Here is a 13,897-nt window from a genome sequence, read left to right as displayed (position 1 = left end):
TGTAACCACATCTTTGATGTGTGTCTGCTTTAAGGCATCCACTATCCACTGATTCATTGACTGGTAACAGGGAAAAATTTGGTAGGTCACTGTATTCATGAGGTAGCCTAGAAAGTTTCTTTCATCTGTCTTTTAATGTCTTGGTCAAAATGGCTTCCAACAGTCTCTTTTGAGGAGTCTGCTCTACAGTCTGAATACTTCCCCACTGGGAGCTATTTGCTGGTACTGTGTTGGTAGAGACATGCCTTTCTGTTCATTTCTGGCCTAGAGCTTCTCAATCTATACTAAAATATCAAGCAAGACGTCATATTAAACTTTTATTAAAAAAAAAAAAATCCAGGAAAATCATGATAGGTTGTGTGTGTATGTGTGTGTGAGAGAGAGAGACTGATTCTCAGTTTTTTCCCTGAAATAAATCTCTACAAAATAAAAAAAGAATTATACCACTCAGGAAAATTTGGTGACTGGCTGACTGCACAGCTCTGTCCAACCCCTTGAAAATTACTGGCAATTGCCCAGCTGACCATGGATGGAATGGTGCTTTAATGCAAATTTTATCACAGTCAGTTGACATTCTGATTTCTTTTTACCAAGAAAGGCTATTGAAACTCTTTCCTTAAAAAATGGGCTTTTTCTTGGATTAGACAATGTATTAAGCTTCTGGATAGAATCATTAAAGTTAGAAATAGGGAGAAGGGGGAAAATGAAGGCCCTCTGAATGCATTTGCTCTTGGATCAGTATTAGCTTTTGTTTATGGTTTCAAGTCACTTAAGTAATAAAAGTTCCATGAAGGACTGATTTGTTCTAATGGCTGGAAGAGACAGTTAGTAATGTTTACTTTTACCTTCTGTAGGGTCATAAACTTCCATCTCATAGCTTGCAATTGTCCTAAATGGCACAAGAATCTGTGGCTGTGATTCTCTTCCAGGGTTGCAAGAATTTCTCTCTCCTTATGCCTTTTATCAGACTAAGGAGACAAAAACCTTACAGAACAGTCAGATGGAACAGTGACAAAGAAAGGTGTTGGAAAATTACTGAGTTAAAAGTTTGCACTAGAAGCTCCCTCTGCCCTTCCACGCTGATTTAATTCTTCCACCTTTTCCCTCCCTGCCTTTTCTCCATCCCTGCCCTCAACACACGCAGACATAGACACCCCTCAATCATGCTTAAGAGATTGTTCCACTATTGCCCTTGAACTTGTATGATCTGGAAAACCCCAGGTTATGTGGTCATGCACTATCCTCACACAAATAAATGCCAATAAAAATTAAATTAAATATATTCCAGACTAACAGGTTGTTTAGATGCAAAAGCCACTTTGAGGCTGAGAGGGAGGAACAAACACCAATATTCTGAATAATTAGGAAGCACTCCTAAAGCTCAGGAAAAATGTTCCAATGTTGAATTTCCTGTTGTTACCTCCAGTTATTGTTCCCTGGTATCACCCTGAACAACTTTTCTCCAATCTTGGTGTTTATACCTTCAAGATTTGCAGCCTGTTACCAGCCATCCTCCTGAGCCATCATTTACCCAAGTCATACACATTTAGTTAATCTTCTCTCATAAGTCAGTCCTCCCAGTCCATTACGAATTTCTATTATTCATCTCTGAAATTCATCTTTTCTTTTCCATTTTTTTCCCTTCCATGTGTTTCTGAACAGTTTTAGGTGATTAGAGCTGACAGGATCATTTTAGATGTGGGTTTTCTATTGACACCAAAGGAAGGGGGTGTCTGATCTGGACGAGACATACACACTATTGTGTATGATATTGCCCACTGTCATCTGAAAATGTCTTTTGACATTACTGCCTTTCAGCTTCGTTGGTCCTGTTGAACACTTTCTTCTGTGGCTATTCTTTACCTGTATTTCCAGAAATGAACCATGCAAGGTTCTAGGCATGGCTAATCCTCCCCAGCAGGGATTCAGGTGACTGATCATTCTATTAAGGGGCTCAGCACCCTCTAGGATCTGTAGCAACTTATTCTCCATTCCTCTTGATGTGTGAAATCTTCCTTGCTGGACTGTTTAAATTTAATATCAGAACTTCTGCTTTGCTAGATAGTTCTTCTACAACTGACATTTATCATGCATGTTCCTCCTGCCAGCCCTCAGTGTTTTGTGGTCTACACTGTTCATCATCTAACATGAGTTCAGTTCTCAAAGCAAAAAAATTTCTGCTATAAGCTGTTTCAAATGTTTGATAGAAACAATTTACTATATACTCAGCATTCACTAATTTTTAAGTTGATCAACAAAAATGTGATCAAAATATGTCTCTGGTAGTTGATTACTACACACTTTTCCTTCTGTTCTCTACATGTCAGGAAATTGTACCTCCTTTATTACAGCCTGACAAGAGCCCTTTTTAAACCTAGTGCACTGAAGCTTTGTAAATTGCACAGATCTTGTTTTAATTAAATTCACTGTTTCTTTTTCACCTCAAAGATTACATCCTTATACCTTTTGTAAAAATCTGAAGTCTTAGACTTAAATTCACACAGTTTGTCTTAAACTTGCTACCCAGGAACTTCGTCCCACAGTAGTGGATGGGAAAATGCAGCTGGATACAAGACATAACAGTGTTTTCCCAGGTTTCCATTTTGAGACAATCTACTGGATTATATTTATAATAATTTATATATAAATAATTTACTGGATTACATACTGGATAATATTTGTGAGTCTGCTCAAGAATATGCTCCTGTTCAAGAAAAACAGACTGATAGGTGCTCATAGCTTTAGGTAGGGTCTTGGGAGGTTTTGGGTTGAAGTTTGACATTTTCTACAAACTCTTTGTGTTGCTTTGGGCAGGTGGTTAAATCTTCATTCAGTCCCTGCTTGCCTTGTCTAGGTTCCTAAGTTCCTTATGCATGAGCCAGGCTCTTAAAGGAAGCTTGTACCGCAAAAAGATGGCTCAACTTGGAGATTTTTGCCAGAAAGGCAGTGGAGGACCTTGCCCTTGGGACAAACCTCTCTTCCTTTGTGTTATAGCTGATTGATAGGGCCTTTGAGAAGCCCTTTTCATCTTTCTCCTGCCATGATCCCAGAGCACCTCATCTCACTTCCCTTTCTCTCTCATGCACACACACAGGCTGTGCATGAGAACCTCGTGGTTCTCAGCCCTAAGCTGATAGAGGTTTGTTGATTAAGAAGATTACTTCATCCCTGGAATCTTGCAGATGAACTTGATCCTACTTCATACCATTCCACTACCTATACTTAAAGAACAAGCCAAATTGAGAAAGAGGGATAAAGAGAAAGAAATAGGTGATAAGAGACAATACTTATTTGCTTCCAACATCTCTTGGAGGATAGAAGAAGCTATTCAAAGTCAAAACATATGGAAAACAGCATCTGGTTATGGGAGCTTGGATGTTAATTGTTCTGACAGCTGAAATTTGTCTCCAGAAATCTCATGAAGCCAGCTGGTATTGTAGAGTTTTCTCTGGCTCATATTGTGACTCTTACAAGTTTCTGGAGACTTCTAGTCTCAGGGTGATCATCTTGTAGGAGCAGCTGCTGCTTAAAGATTTTCATTTCTATATCAGCTGGAATCAGGAAATACATTTTTTGTGGGTTTGGATTTGCTTTTGTAACAAAAAAAAAATCCTAAGGTGGCTTTGGATGCTCTTCCCTAAATTCAAACTTTACAAAAACTTGTGGAACTTAGCAGAGAGGTTCTGATGTTGTCCAGTTTACAGCCCTTGCATATGTGGTTTGCAGAAAAACTCACTAACTGTGAGTAATAAGGCTGATTTTGAGAGGTATCCTAAGGTTCCATTTTGAATCTGAATTTCCTGAATCAAAAAATTGTGGGCTGGCAAACTTGGTAAGAGCAATATCTCTCTAGAGATAATTACAATAGTTTGTTTCTGAATGGTCTAGGCGTTGTCTAATAATAGTTCTTTTCTGCAGTTGTCTCAGTGCCTTTTTCTTTCAACCTTGAGCTGGAAATGTCAGAAATCTATATTGACACTTGTGCCCTGTCTGAGAGAATAAAGAATATGAGGTTGTTTAGAGAGCATACAAGTCTGTATTTAGAACAAGCTACTTACATGTTTCTAAGACAAAAGCATAAATAACTAATCATTTGATGATGCTATCAACAAGATGTTTGCTGCATGGGCATGACATTTTTTAAGGGCGAAAATACCAACTTTTTTATGCAAAAGTACAAACACATTTCCTGCACATAGACTTGATGTTATTTTCCAAGAAATGTCTGTTCCTCATCCTTGTGAAAGATAATGAGCAGTAAAAGAAAAAAAAGGAAAAGAGAAAAAAATCCCCAAATCAAACCCACTCTATATAGATGCAGAAAAGAAAGGCTTGGACAAAGCTGTAAGTAGCAGAGTCATCTAATTAGTTTAGAGATGTTTTTGCTTTAGCTTTATTTTGCTAAGATTCAAGACATTCAAAGTGATTGTTGTTTAACAGTAGCATAACCTCTGGAGACTTAGATGAGCATTCTTGAAGAAGTCTCTCCAAAAGAAGTGAATCCAAAAATCAAAACAAAATGAAGTGGAGGAAAAGTTTCCAAAAGAGCTAAATGTTTTAGAAAATCCACTGAGTTATTCATATGCTGCTAACAATAGAAAGAACTCAAAAAGCAGGACCCAGAACAGCAGGTACAAAGTCTAATTAATGCATGTAGTCTAAGGAGGTTTAACCCATAACATTCTGAATTTAAGTGTTACTGTTTCAACAGCAGGATTATATTCTCCTTTCTTTCACAAATGAATCACAAGACTCAACCCCCCCTAAATTTCTGTATTTTTTCTTTATCACCTCACTGCAAACAAGAAATCTTGACGATTTCAAGCTATTTTTTTTCCTGAGTCTGTAATGTAAAATGGATAACATAATTATGTTGGATTTTCTTTGAAGTAATAGGTTGAAGTGAGTCAAGCTTAGAGATGATCAGGATTTTAACTCAAACTTGATGCATCATTATGGAGTAGAAGGTGGAATCTACTTACTCTCACATGAGTGATCTCCAGAGTTCAAGACTTTTTCATCAATGACAGAGTTTTGAAACACTGGGAACACTCTTGCTTGGTCCAGAAGAGCACTTGACTATTATTTTCACTTGAATATCTGTCTTTCCTTATTTTAAATAAAAAGCATGCCCTAATTATTAGGGCCTGAAGGCCCTATCTTGATTTACAACAAGGAGTACACAGGTATTAGACAACAAATGAGAAATAATTGGCTGCTCTGTTTAAAAGTAAGTTTTCTACTGTAACTCAAAGCATCAAATATTTCCAGGCCTTATTGGGCACACTAGCATTCTCTGTGGTAGACAACCATCTTAACCAGTAATCTACATTCTGATTTCTTTAATGGTGAGCCTACTCATGGGCCATTTCTTGTGTGTATTGAAATTGGACACCTGCACTGGGGAGAAAATGTTCTGGATAGTCAGAATTGCAGAAACTTGAGCAGCGAGTCTTCTCTTGACTTGGCTTGGATGATCAAAATTATTTCTGGAGTTTCAGGATGAAATTTAAAGCTGAAACATTGGCAGTTATAAGAGAACAGGACATGGTGCGTGGTATGTCAAATCAATGGTTCATTCTGCGCCTTGCTTTAAGTGTACCAGTCAGCAAAGGATTGTTCAAAGCAACCTTGCAAGGAACTTTCAAGACCCCAGGAAAAAACATTTATGAATGAATCACAGCCAGAAACTGTTCCCCCATCCTGGGGAAGAAAGTCTGACAGATCAAAAGCCTTACTGTTTTGCAGTGGTGTGGAGGCAAAGTAACTGTGGTGTTACTTAAAAAATAAACATGAAGCTTTGGGGGTCTGCCAGTGACAATGTGCTCTCCTGTGTCAAAGCTCTGCACTTGAGACCCTGTTTGCCTGATCCAGATTAGAGCCCAGACTACTGGCTGTCCTGGAATAAATTATTCTTGCTGTAGGATCTTGTCAGAAATGGTATCGTGGGGCTGAGAGACTCGGTGAACTATTTTGTTAAAAATTTCTATGAGAAGTTCTGACTTTTAAAAACTGATGCTTTCATTAAAAAGCTACTTGTTATCAAAAATCAGGAGAAAACTATTGTCTTTGTTGTTGAAACACACACCGACAGATGCTCAAGTCTCTGTTGTCTGCCTGTACACTGCTAAATATAATTAAACGCTGCTTACGCTGAGGACTGACTCTGATTTGGACTGTGCATATCAATGCCTCATTTTGAACTATCATAAATGCATTTTAAGTGAGCTAATATTCTGTAAATATGGTTAACTTCTGCATTTGCAGATTGCGCCTCTTAATTTGCTTTTTAGTATTGGTTCATGGATGTATATGAGTGGGTCTTTTGTATGCTTTTAACACAGAGAACCCTATCAAGTTATCTATAGCAGGAATATTACAGCATCATAATAGTTAATGGAAAATAGCATAAGAGGAAAAAGAAAATTAGCATTCCACACAGCAGGGCATTTCGGATGTTAATCTGCCTTGCAATATAATTGACAGGGAAGCTGATATCTGGGAAGATTTTTATTCCTATCTTTTTCTCTAAACAGTTAGTGTTCAGTTGTTGTGCAGCAGGGGAGATGGAGAAAAAGAAAGTTCTAGCCAAGTGAATGTTCTTTACCAGCAAAGATGTTAACTTTTGTCAGAAGGTAGTTAATCACTGAGAGAGAAACAGATGAAGAAATTGGATAAAACATTTCCAGTTCCAAAAGTCTTTATTGATTGTGTCTCCCTCAAGAAAATTCAGCTCAATCTCTGAAACCCTCAAGTGATTAAACCTTGGGCAGTCCACTGTAGACAGAGCAAATGAGAATTGTTTCAAACCCAGACATGTAGAGCTAGGATAGTTAAAGCGAAAAAAGATTTCTTTTTCACTTTGAAATCCTAGCTGGGAGACGTAACCTGAGATGTTGATTTTAAGGCAAGAGTTTTCTTAAGTATCATGATCTTTCTCTATATAACTGATCTCTGAATTTTGAAGCAATGAACTTCTTTATTTTCAGAGAAGTAGCTCTCTTAAAACATCAACCTAGAGTCTGGAAAATGGGGCACAAGTCTCTGGTCCATCACAGATAACTCGTATATCTGGGTCTAATTTTTTCAATGGTAATTAGGGCATAGAGAAATTGAGGCATCACTAAATGAGATGCTCAGACCTGTGACCAGTTGAGAGTTCCTATATTTTTTTTTCCCAGTGATGTAAACTTTTTGGTCTCAAGCCAGCTTCTCTAGAAGACTGTAGCTGTTCTCAAGCTGCAGTGTGACCCAAGGTATGCAGAATTACTTACCTCCTCCATTCTCAGTACACAGCATGAGGGTCTTGGAGAGTTGTGTTTGGATTGCAATTTGTTTTCTGAAAGTCCATAGTGGTCTGCTGGAGTAAAGCCCTTGGTTTCTTTGCTTTGGGGTTTTAGGTTGTGAGGTACCCTAAATATGGTAGGGGAAAAAGTAGATCTGTGTTCTTCCTTCTGTTACAGAAGACTGTCTTGTTCACTAGTTCATATGCTGTGAAGAATTCTAGCATAACACAACACAGGAAGGCCAGTTAAGGAAATCCTCACTGTTAACTAATATATTTGTAACTAAAAGCGAGAAGGTATTTGACTCAAAGAAGAAAAACCAACAAAAAACTGACAGCCTTGTGGAAATTTTATCTTTTTTTGGGCAATGATTCTGATTTTAGTTACACTCACAAGTATTGGAAAGGCTGTAGTTTCAGAAGTTATCACCTGTCAGCAGAGCTGTGATGACTGGTTGAGTGCATACGCTATAGTCACAAAAGTTTGTGAATTAAAAATTGGCTTAGATCACTCAAGCCAGCCTTCTCAATCCCTAGGGTTATCCTAACTGTTCTGGATTATTGTGGCTGAGGTGAGCATCTGGGCCAAGAACTGTTCCAAGAGAGGCAATGTATTAGGGTTGAAATCCCCAATATAATATCACCACTTAGTTCCAACTTCCCTGCCTGTCCACCTTCTGCTAGACCAAGGCACCAAACCTCATCCAACACAGCCTTGAACATTTCCAAGGATGAGGCATCTGCAACTTCCTTGGGCAACCTGCTACAGTGCCTCATCAACTTCACAGTAAAAAATTTCTTCCTAATATCTGATCCAACTCTACCCTCTTCGAGTTTTTAGCCACTTTCTCCTTGTTCTATCACTTCATGGCCTTGTAAATAGTCCCTCTCCAGCTCTCTTGCAGCTCCTTCAGTAAGATGTCCCCAGAGCTTTCTTTTCCCCGAGCTCAATAAACTCAACTCTCTCAACTTGTCTTTACAAGAGGGGTTCCCCAGGCCCTCTGATCATCTTTGTGGTCTCTTCTGGACTCTCTCCAGCAGCTCCACATCCTTCATAAGTTTGTGACTCCAGAAATGAAAGCAGTACTCCAAGTGGACTCTCACAAGGGTAGACTAGAGGGGAAAATCACCTCCTTCAGCTTGATGGACACAGTTCTTTTGCTGCAGCCCAGGACATGGTTGGCTTTCTGGGCTGTCAGTGTGCAATGCTGAGATCAACCAATATTCCCAAATCCTTCTTGGCAGGGCTTCTGTCAATACATTCTCTGTCCAGTCTATATTTGTGCTTGAGTTTGTCCCAAAATGGGTAAAAGACTTTGCATTTGGTCTTGTTGAACTTCACAAGGTTTGCATGGGACCCCTTTCCAAGCCTGTCAAGATCCCTCTGGATGGCATTCCTTCCCTCCAGAGGGTGGACTGCCCCACAAGACAAGTTTCTGTTTCAAGGTAAACCTATTGAAGGTGCACGGAAACCCAGTGTCCATGTTGCCAGCAAAGATGTATAACACCACCAGTTCAAACACCAAATCCTGAGAAACAGGAGCACCACTTGTCATTGCTCTCCACTCGAACATTGAGCCATTGGCAGCAACCCTCTGAGTGTGGCTATCCAGCCAATTCCACTAGCCCATCCCTGAAATCAGTTTTTCTCCATTTTAGAGACAAGGATGTTTTGTGAGACAGCATCAAATGCTTTTCACAAATCCAGGCAGATGGTGTCAGTTGCTTTCTCCTTTTCCACCAGTGCCTTGTAGAAGGCCCACGAGTTTGCTAGGCACAATTTGTCATTTGGGAAGCCATTTTGACTGTCACTAAGTACAATCCTTATTTTCCATGTAGCATGATCTTACCCAACATGGTCTGTAGTTCTCTGGCTCTTTCTGGTTTCTCTTTGAAAAATAGGGATTTTTTCCTCTTTTCCAATCAGTGGATACCTTGCTGGTCTCCCAGACACGAGGGACAGGGGCTTAGCCATTTCACCTGCCAGTTCTCTCTGGACCCATGGATTCACCTCATCAGATTCCATGGACCCGTGCATTTCGAGGTTCCTTAGATGGTCTCAAGCCTGATCTGCTAAAGTGGGTTTTTGTCCATTCTCCCAGGTCCTGCATTTGCCTTCTTCAACTCAGGCTGTGTGACTGGCTTTCGGTTTTGAGTATTATTTTGTTCAGTTCACAGTGTGTCTCCTGACAGTTTTGCCTCCCAGGCTTGTGCAAAATCTTCTGAAGACTTGCTATGAAGTTGAAGTTGCCATAACCACAATCATTTTCCATCTGTATCTCATACAATTATTATTTGCAGTATTGAATTCTCTGGAGATAAAATTTAAGTAGAGCTTTTGTAATTTCTTTTCCATCTCAAGCTTTTGTTTTTGTTTCCCACCATCTCTTTAACAATCCTGTTTCCCTGGAGACAGCTTGATATGTCCTCATGCTTCCAAGAGATAGGTTAATAGGTTAATAGGCAGGTGGGAGTTTCCAGATGTTTATGTGCTTGCCCAAAAAGCTGTCCACTGGTAGCAAATGAAGAGCTGGAAAGATACAATCCAAACACAGTCTTTTTTAGCTGATTGACTTATGTCTGGAATGCATGAGAAAAACGGAATTAAAATTAGGAGCAGTTTGGACGGAGCCCTTCATTATCAAATAGTCAATTAGAACTTTTTGTTCAAATTCTGATATAATTCACAAACACTGTACTGACTGAGTCATTACCACCCATAGAAGTGGGAGATAGAAATAATGCATTGCTTCCACACCATCTTTACTTGAGATATGTTGAGAATGGGCAATTCAAAGGGGATGGATGGTGCAAATGTTTTGCGATGGAATGTGAAGCCTTCCACCCAGAAGTCATGTTCACACCCAGACCAAACTGCTGATGGCAAGTGAGCAGTTAAGTTGAGCTACTTAGGAGTTCACTATGAAAAATCTTTTTTTTTCCCAGTGAAATAAGTGATTCTGTACACAATCATGAGGTTCAGCAGGGAAAATTGATTGTTCTAAAATTTTGTTCCATCTGGGAAATCAAAATGAAATGAAGAAAAAAAAATCATATAAAAAAAAAACACCTTTTTTTTCCTATTTTCTTTTCTGTGGAAAAAAACCCCAACACAACATAGCTGCTCCATATGACATTATTTCAAGACTCAGTTGTTTAGGATGCTGTATTCCATAGTGTTAATCTGAGTGTCTAGTGCTGTATTTTCTAAGCAACATTCTCCAGGAAGGAAGAGCCCTTTGGAGGGGTCATATAGAGGCACACTGAAAGTGGTAGCCTTGGAAAAGTAACACCTGAAAGAGGTTCTCATTCCTTTAAACATCACAGTACAAAGTAGAGATCAATTTTGGTTTCAGGGAGGCAGGCAGGATGGTGCAAGAAAGAGTATTTCCTTTCATCCTAATAGATAAGTATTGTTTTATAAAAGTTCTTGTGTTTTTGAAAAAAAAATTATTATTTTAGCTGATGGCTAATGCTGCATATGTGACTTACAGAGCAATCTTGTGGTAAGGAAAGGGAAGACAAAAATTCCCCATGAGCTGTCCTTTTCAAGTTCAGGTTTGAGGCCTGCTATGAACATTAATCTCTACTTTATTTCATTTGGCCACTGCTGGGATGGAACTTCTTACAGTCTCTAAGAAACCAAGCCTTACTTAAAATAAACAAGATATTATTTTTCATAGAGATATTGCTTTTTACCCAACATGTGTGGGATAGATTGCAATTCATGTGCATGATATATGAATGAAAAGGGAAAAAGAAATGCTTCCACAGAGCATACATTTTGTCTCTGGAAAACAGGAGGGTTTTTTGTCCGATCATACGAGATAGTAGCTTTCTTTTCAATTTCAAAGTGTTTTAGCTCATAACAGTGTGTTTGTTATATCAGTAATGATTGGATTCCTTCTGAGTACTATTTTGGGGAGTTTGGTACTTCTACCACTTTTGAAACAGCTTTGGAGAGAACTCAGTGGAGGTTTCTCCCTGGTGAGAACTTGCCTCCACACACACACACACACACACACAGGATGGGTCTTGGGTGGAAAATACCCACTTTGAGACAAGAGTTGTCTCCTGCTTACTCAGCCTGAATTACAGTCATGGTACTATAGGAGTAGGACATTGCTACCCTGAACTGTCATCATGGCAATCACAATGAGGAGAAAAATATAGCTATCATTATGAGAGCTTTACACTGCATAGTTTATCTCTATAACAGTGTGCTATGATGTGCCTAATTAGACTGTATCAGCTGCTCCACGTCTGCTGCTAAAGGGAGACTTTCTTATTGTATCTAGTAAACAGAGAGCTCTCAGCCTGTGATTTAGCACTGAAATTAAATTTAAGCATAGTTTCCCATTTGATTATCAGGCTATGGGTGACTTTTAAGGATCCTTTCCAATCCATTATTTCTGCTAGCTGTAAACACTTTGCCAGAGGAAGTTTCTTCCTCTTCTTTGGTGGATACAGACTAACTGAAAACTCATCAATTTAAAGTTAGAAGGGAACAAATCAAAATAATTCCAAGTATGCAAACTTTTGATGATGTTCAGTCTCCTTTTTTGACTGTTAGCTTCTGCATCTGAATCTCAGTTATTGAGACATAATAAATGTGATTGATTTGAATAAACAGAAAGTAAGAAGACCTCCAGAAACTAATACAGGACAAGAAATTGTGAAAAATTGTTCTTTTTATTCTTTTTCATGCCATATCATAGCTTCATTGTGAGAGGAGTATGGTGACTTCCACAGGACAATCTTTGATAAAAAAATGTAAATTTATAGAAAAAAATCCTATTTTCTTTAATGCACTAATCTATCAAAAGCATGTAAAAGTGTGTATTTCTTCAGTGATATTCTCTAAGGAAAAAATTTGGAAAAAACTGAACATTGCAGAGACAAAATGCTCACAGTGGCAATTAAAAAGAAGTTTACAGTCTACTGTTTACTCACCTGCTACATACTTTATATATTCTTGGGGAGAGGGTGGGTGGGTCAAGATGAGGTTATGGGACCTCTTTGTTTCTTTGGTAGCCTCTCTGTACTTGTGCTACTCTTGAAAGACATTCTCAGTTTGAGGGACGTGATGCCTGAACCTTGAAAGATATGATACCTCCATTTCAAGGAGCTGGAGACATTCTGTAGTAATTTCAGAGAAAATGTCTTCTGCATAACAAGCATATTTTTTGCTGCAGGAACTGGCAGGTTTTCAGTATACTGCAGTAAGAAGAAATAATTTGATCACATCAGACACACAAATGGAGTAAGATATTGCAACATTTTTATGGGAAGGGAAGCATAGAGGTGGGGAACAAAAACACAGGAGGGTTCTACTTTGACAGGGCTTTAGGCTTTGTAGTTGATAAATTAATCTTTGGAAGAATCAAAGATGTAACCCATTGGTGTATCTCTGAAGTTCAAGTGATCTGTGGGTCAGGGATGTTTTGTAGTGATTGTTTGGGCTTTGGCATGGTTGTGTTTGTTACTGGAAGCCACTGAGTCCTTGCAGCAGCCAGAGTGGGGAGGTGGATTTATGGTGTGATGCAAAAAGAGCAACGAGTTTTTGGTGCAGGTCAGGCTAAACAATAGAAATTTTCCTCTGCAGTAGGAAGTTCCAAGTCCTTGTATGCCCTTTGCTTAAAGCACCTGGTAGGAAAGAAAGGTGTGAGACCTTTCAGCATACGGCAGCAAGGGTCTTGTTCCTGCTGGAGCAGGGGTGGGATCTCATGCCCCACCTGGCCATCCTGTGGGACCTTTGAGATCCCTAATCCTGTGCAGCATTCTGTGGCTGAAACATAAGCATGTCTTCAAGGAAAAATAAGCACTCACAGGTACACTGTTGCTCACTTTCCGCCAGGGCTCAGAGGAAGCTTTGATAGCTTCATTTCTTGACTTTTACTACTGACACACTAAGGAGGGAATTTTATGATTGGTTTACTGGGAATGGGATGATGGCCGGAAAGTGGCTTGCTCTATTTCTCAATTTCAGAAGGATCTTCTCTGAAATAGTGCTCTTACAGAGGTTTTTCTTGCTCTTTGCAGGCTGTGCCTTCCTAACATACTGCGAAAGGGAGTCTGCTCTAAAGGCCCAGAGCGCACTGCATGAACAGAAGACACTGCCAGGGGTGAGTCCAGACTGATAACATTTCCTTTTTTTTTTTTTTCTTTTCTTTTAAATCTAAGAAACGGGTTACATATGGTGTTCTCATCTCATGTTTGGAAGCAGAGAGTCTCCGTTTGTTTGGATGATTCAGTATTTGCATTGTGCTAATAAAACCAAGATACCACCAACCCAACCAAATGGTTCCCATGCACAAAACTAAAGGCTTTTTGCCTTTACTGGGAGTCAGGAAAACAGAAATCAACTGGTTACGGACTGGATTCTACCAGCCTAACTCAGCTGAGAGCTTCTTTAGGATTCTGACCACTACAGAATGTTAGTTGTCCTCACCAGGTGCTTCCTCTCACTACTTTTCTTCTCTGAAGCAAGGTTTGGCAGCAAGAAATCAAGAAACAGATCACATTATTGAGTTATCACAGAATGAAAACATATTCCTGATGACAAAGTGGTTTGACTCAGTTACTTTAGTATTCAAGCAGCTGTAGCAGATT

At 39.2% G+C, this 13,897-nt stretch overlaps 1 protein-coding gene across 16 annotated transcripts in view; it reads left to right on the top strand.

Moving 5' to 3' along the window:
• The window catches only part of CELF4 (CUGBP Elav-like family member 4), a 713,388-nt gene that overhangs the window by 77,775 nt on the left and 621,716 nt on the right, over positions 1–13,897 (top strand). For all 16 annotated transcript variants that reach the window (XR_013180024.1, XR_013180022.1, XM_077171756.1 and 13 more), the window contains exon 2: positions 13,328–13,410. Coding sequence is in view for 14 of the 16 variants with exons in the window: in XM_077171756.1 (XP_077027871.1) it covers positions 13,328–13,410 (83 nt within the window). In the remaining 2 variants the exon portion in view is untranslated. The remainder of the gene's footprint in view (positions 1–13,327; positions 13,411–13,897) is intronic.

This window comes from Agelaius phoeniceus, chromosome Z (genome assembly GCF_051311805.1).
Source record: "Agelaius phoeniceus isolate bAgePho1 chromosome Z, bAgePho1.hap1, whole genome shotgun sequence".
In the NCBI taxonomy this organism is placed as follows: domain Eukaryota; kingdom Metazoa; phylum Chordata; class Aves; order Passeriformes; family Icteridae; genus Agelaius; species Agelaius phoeniceus.
The sequence above is the reverse complement of the archived record's forward strand: the minus strand, read 5'-3'. Positions and strand labels throughout refer to the sequence as shown.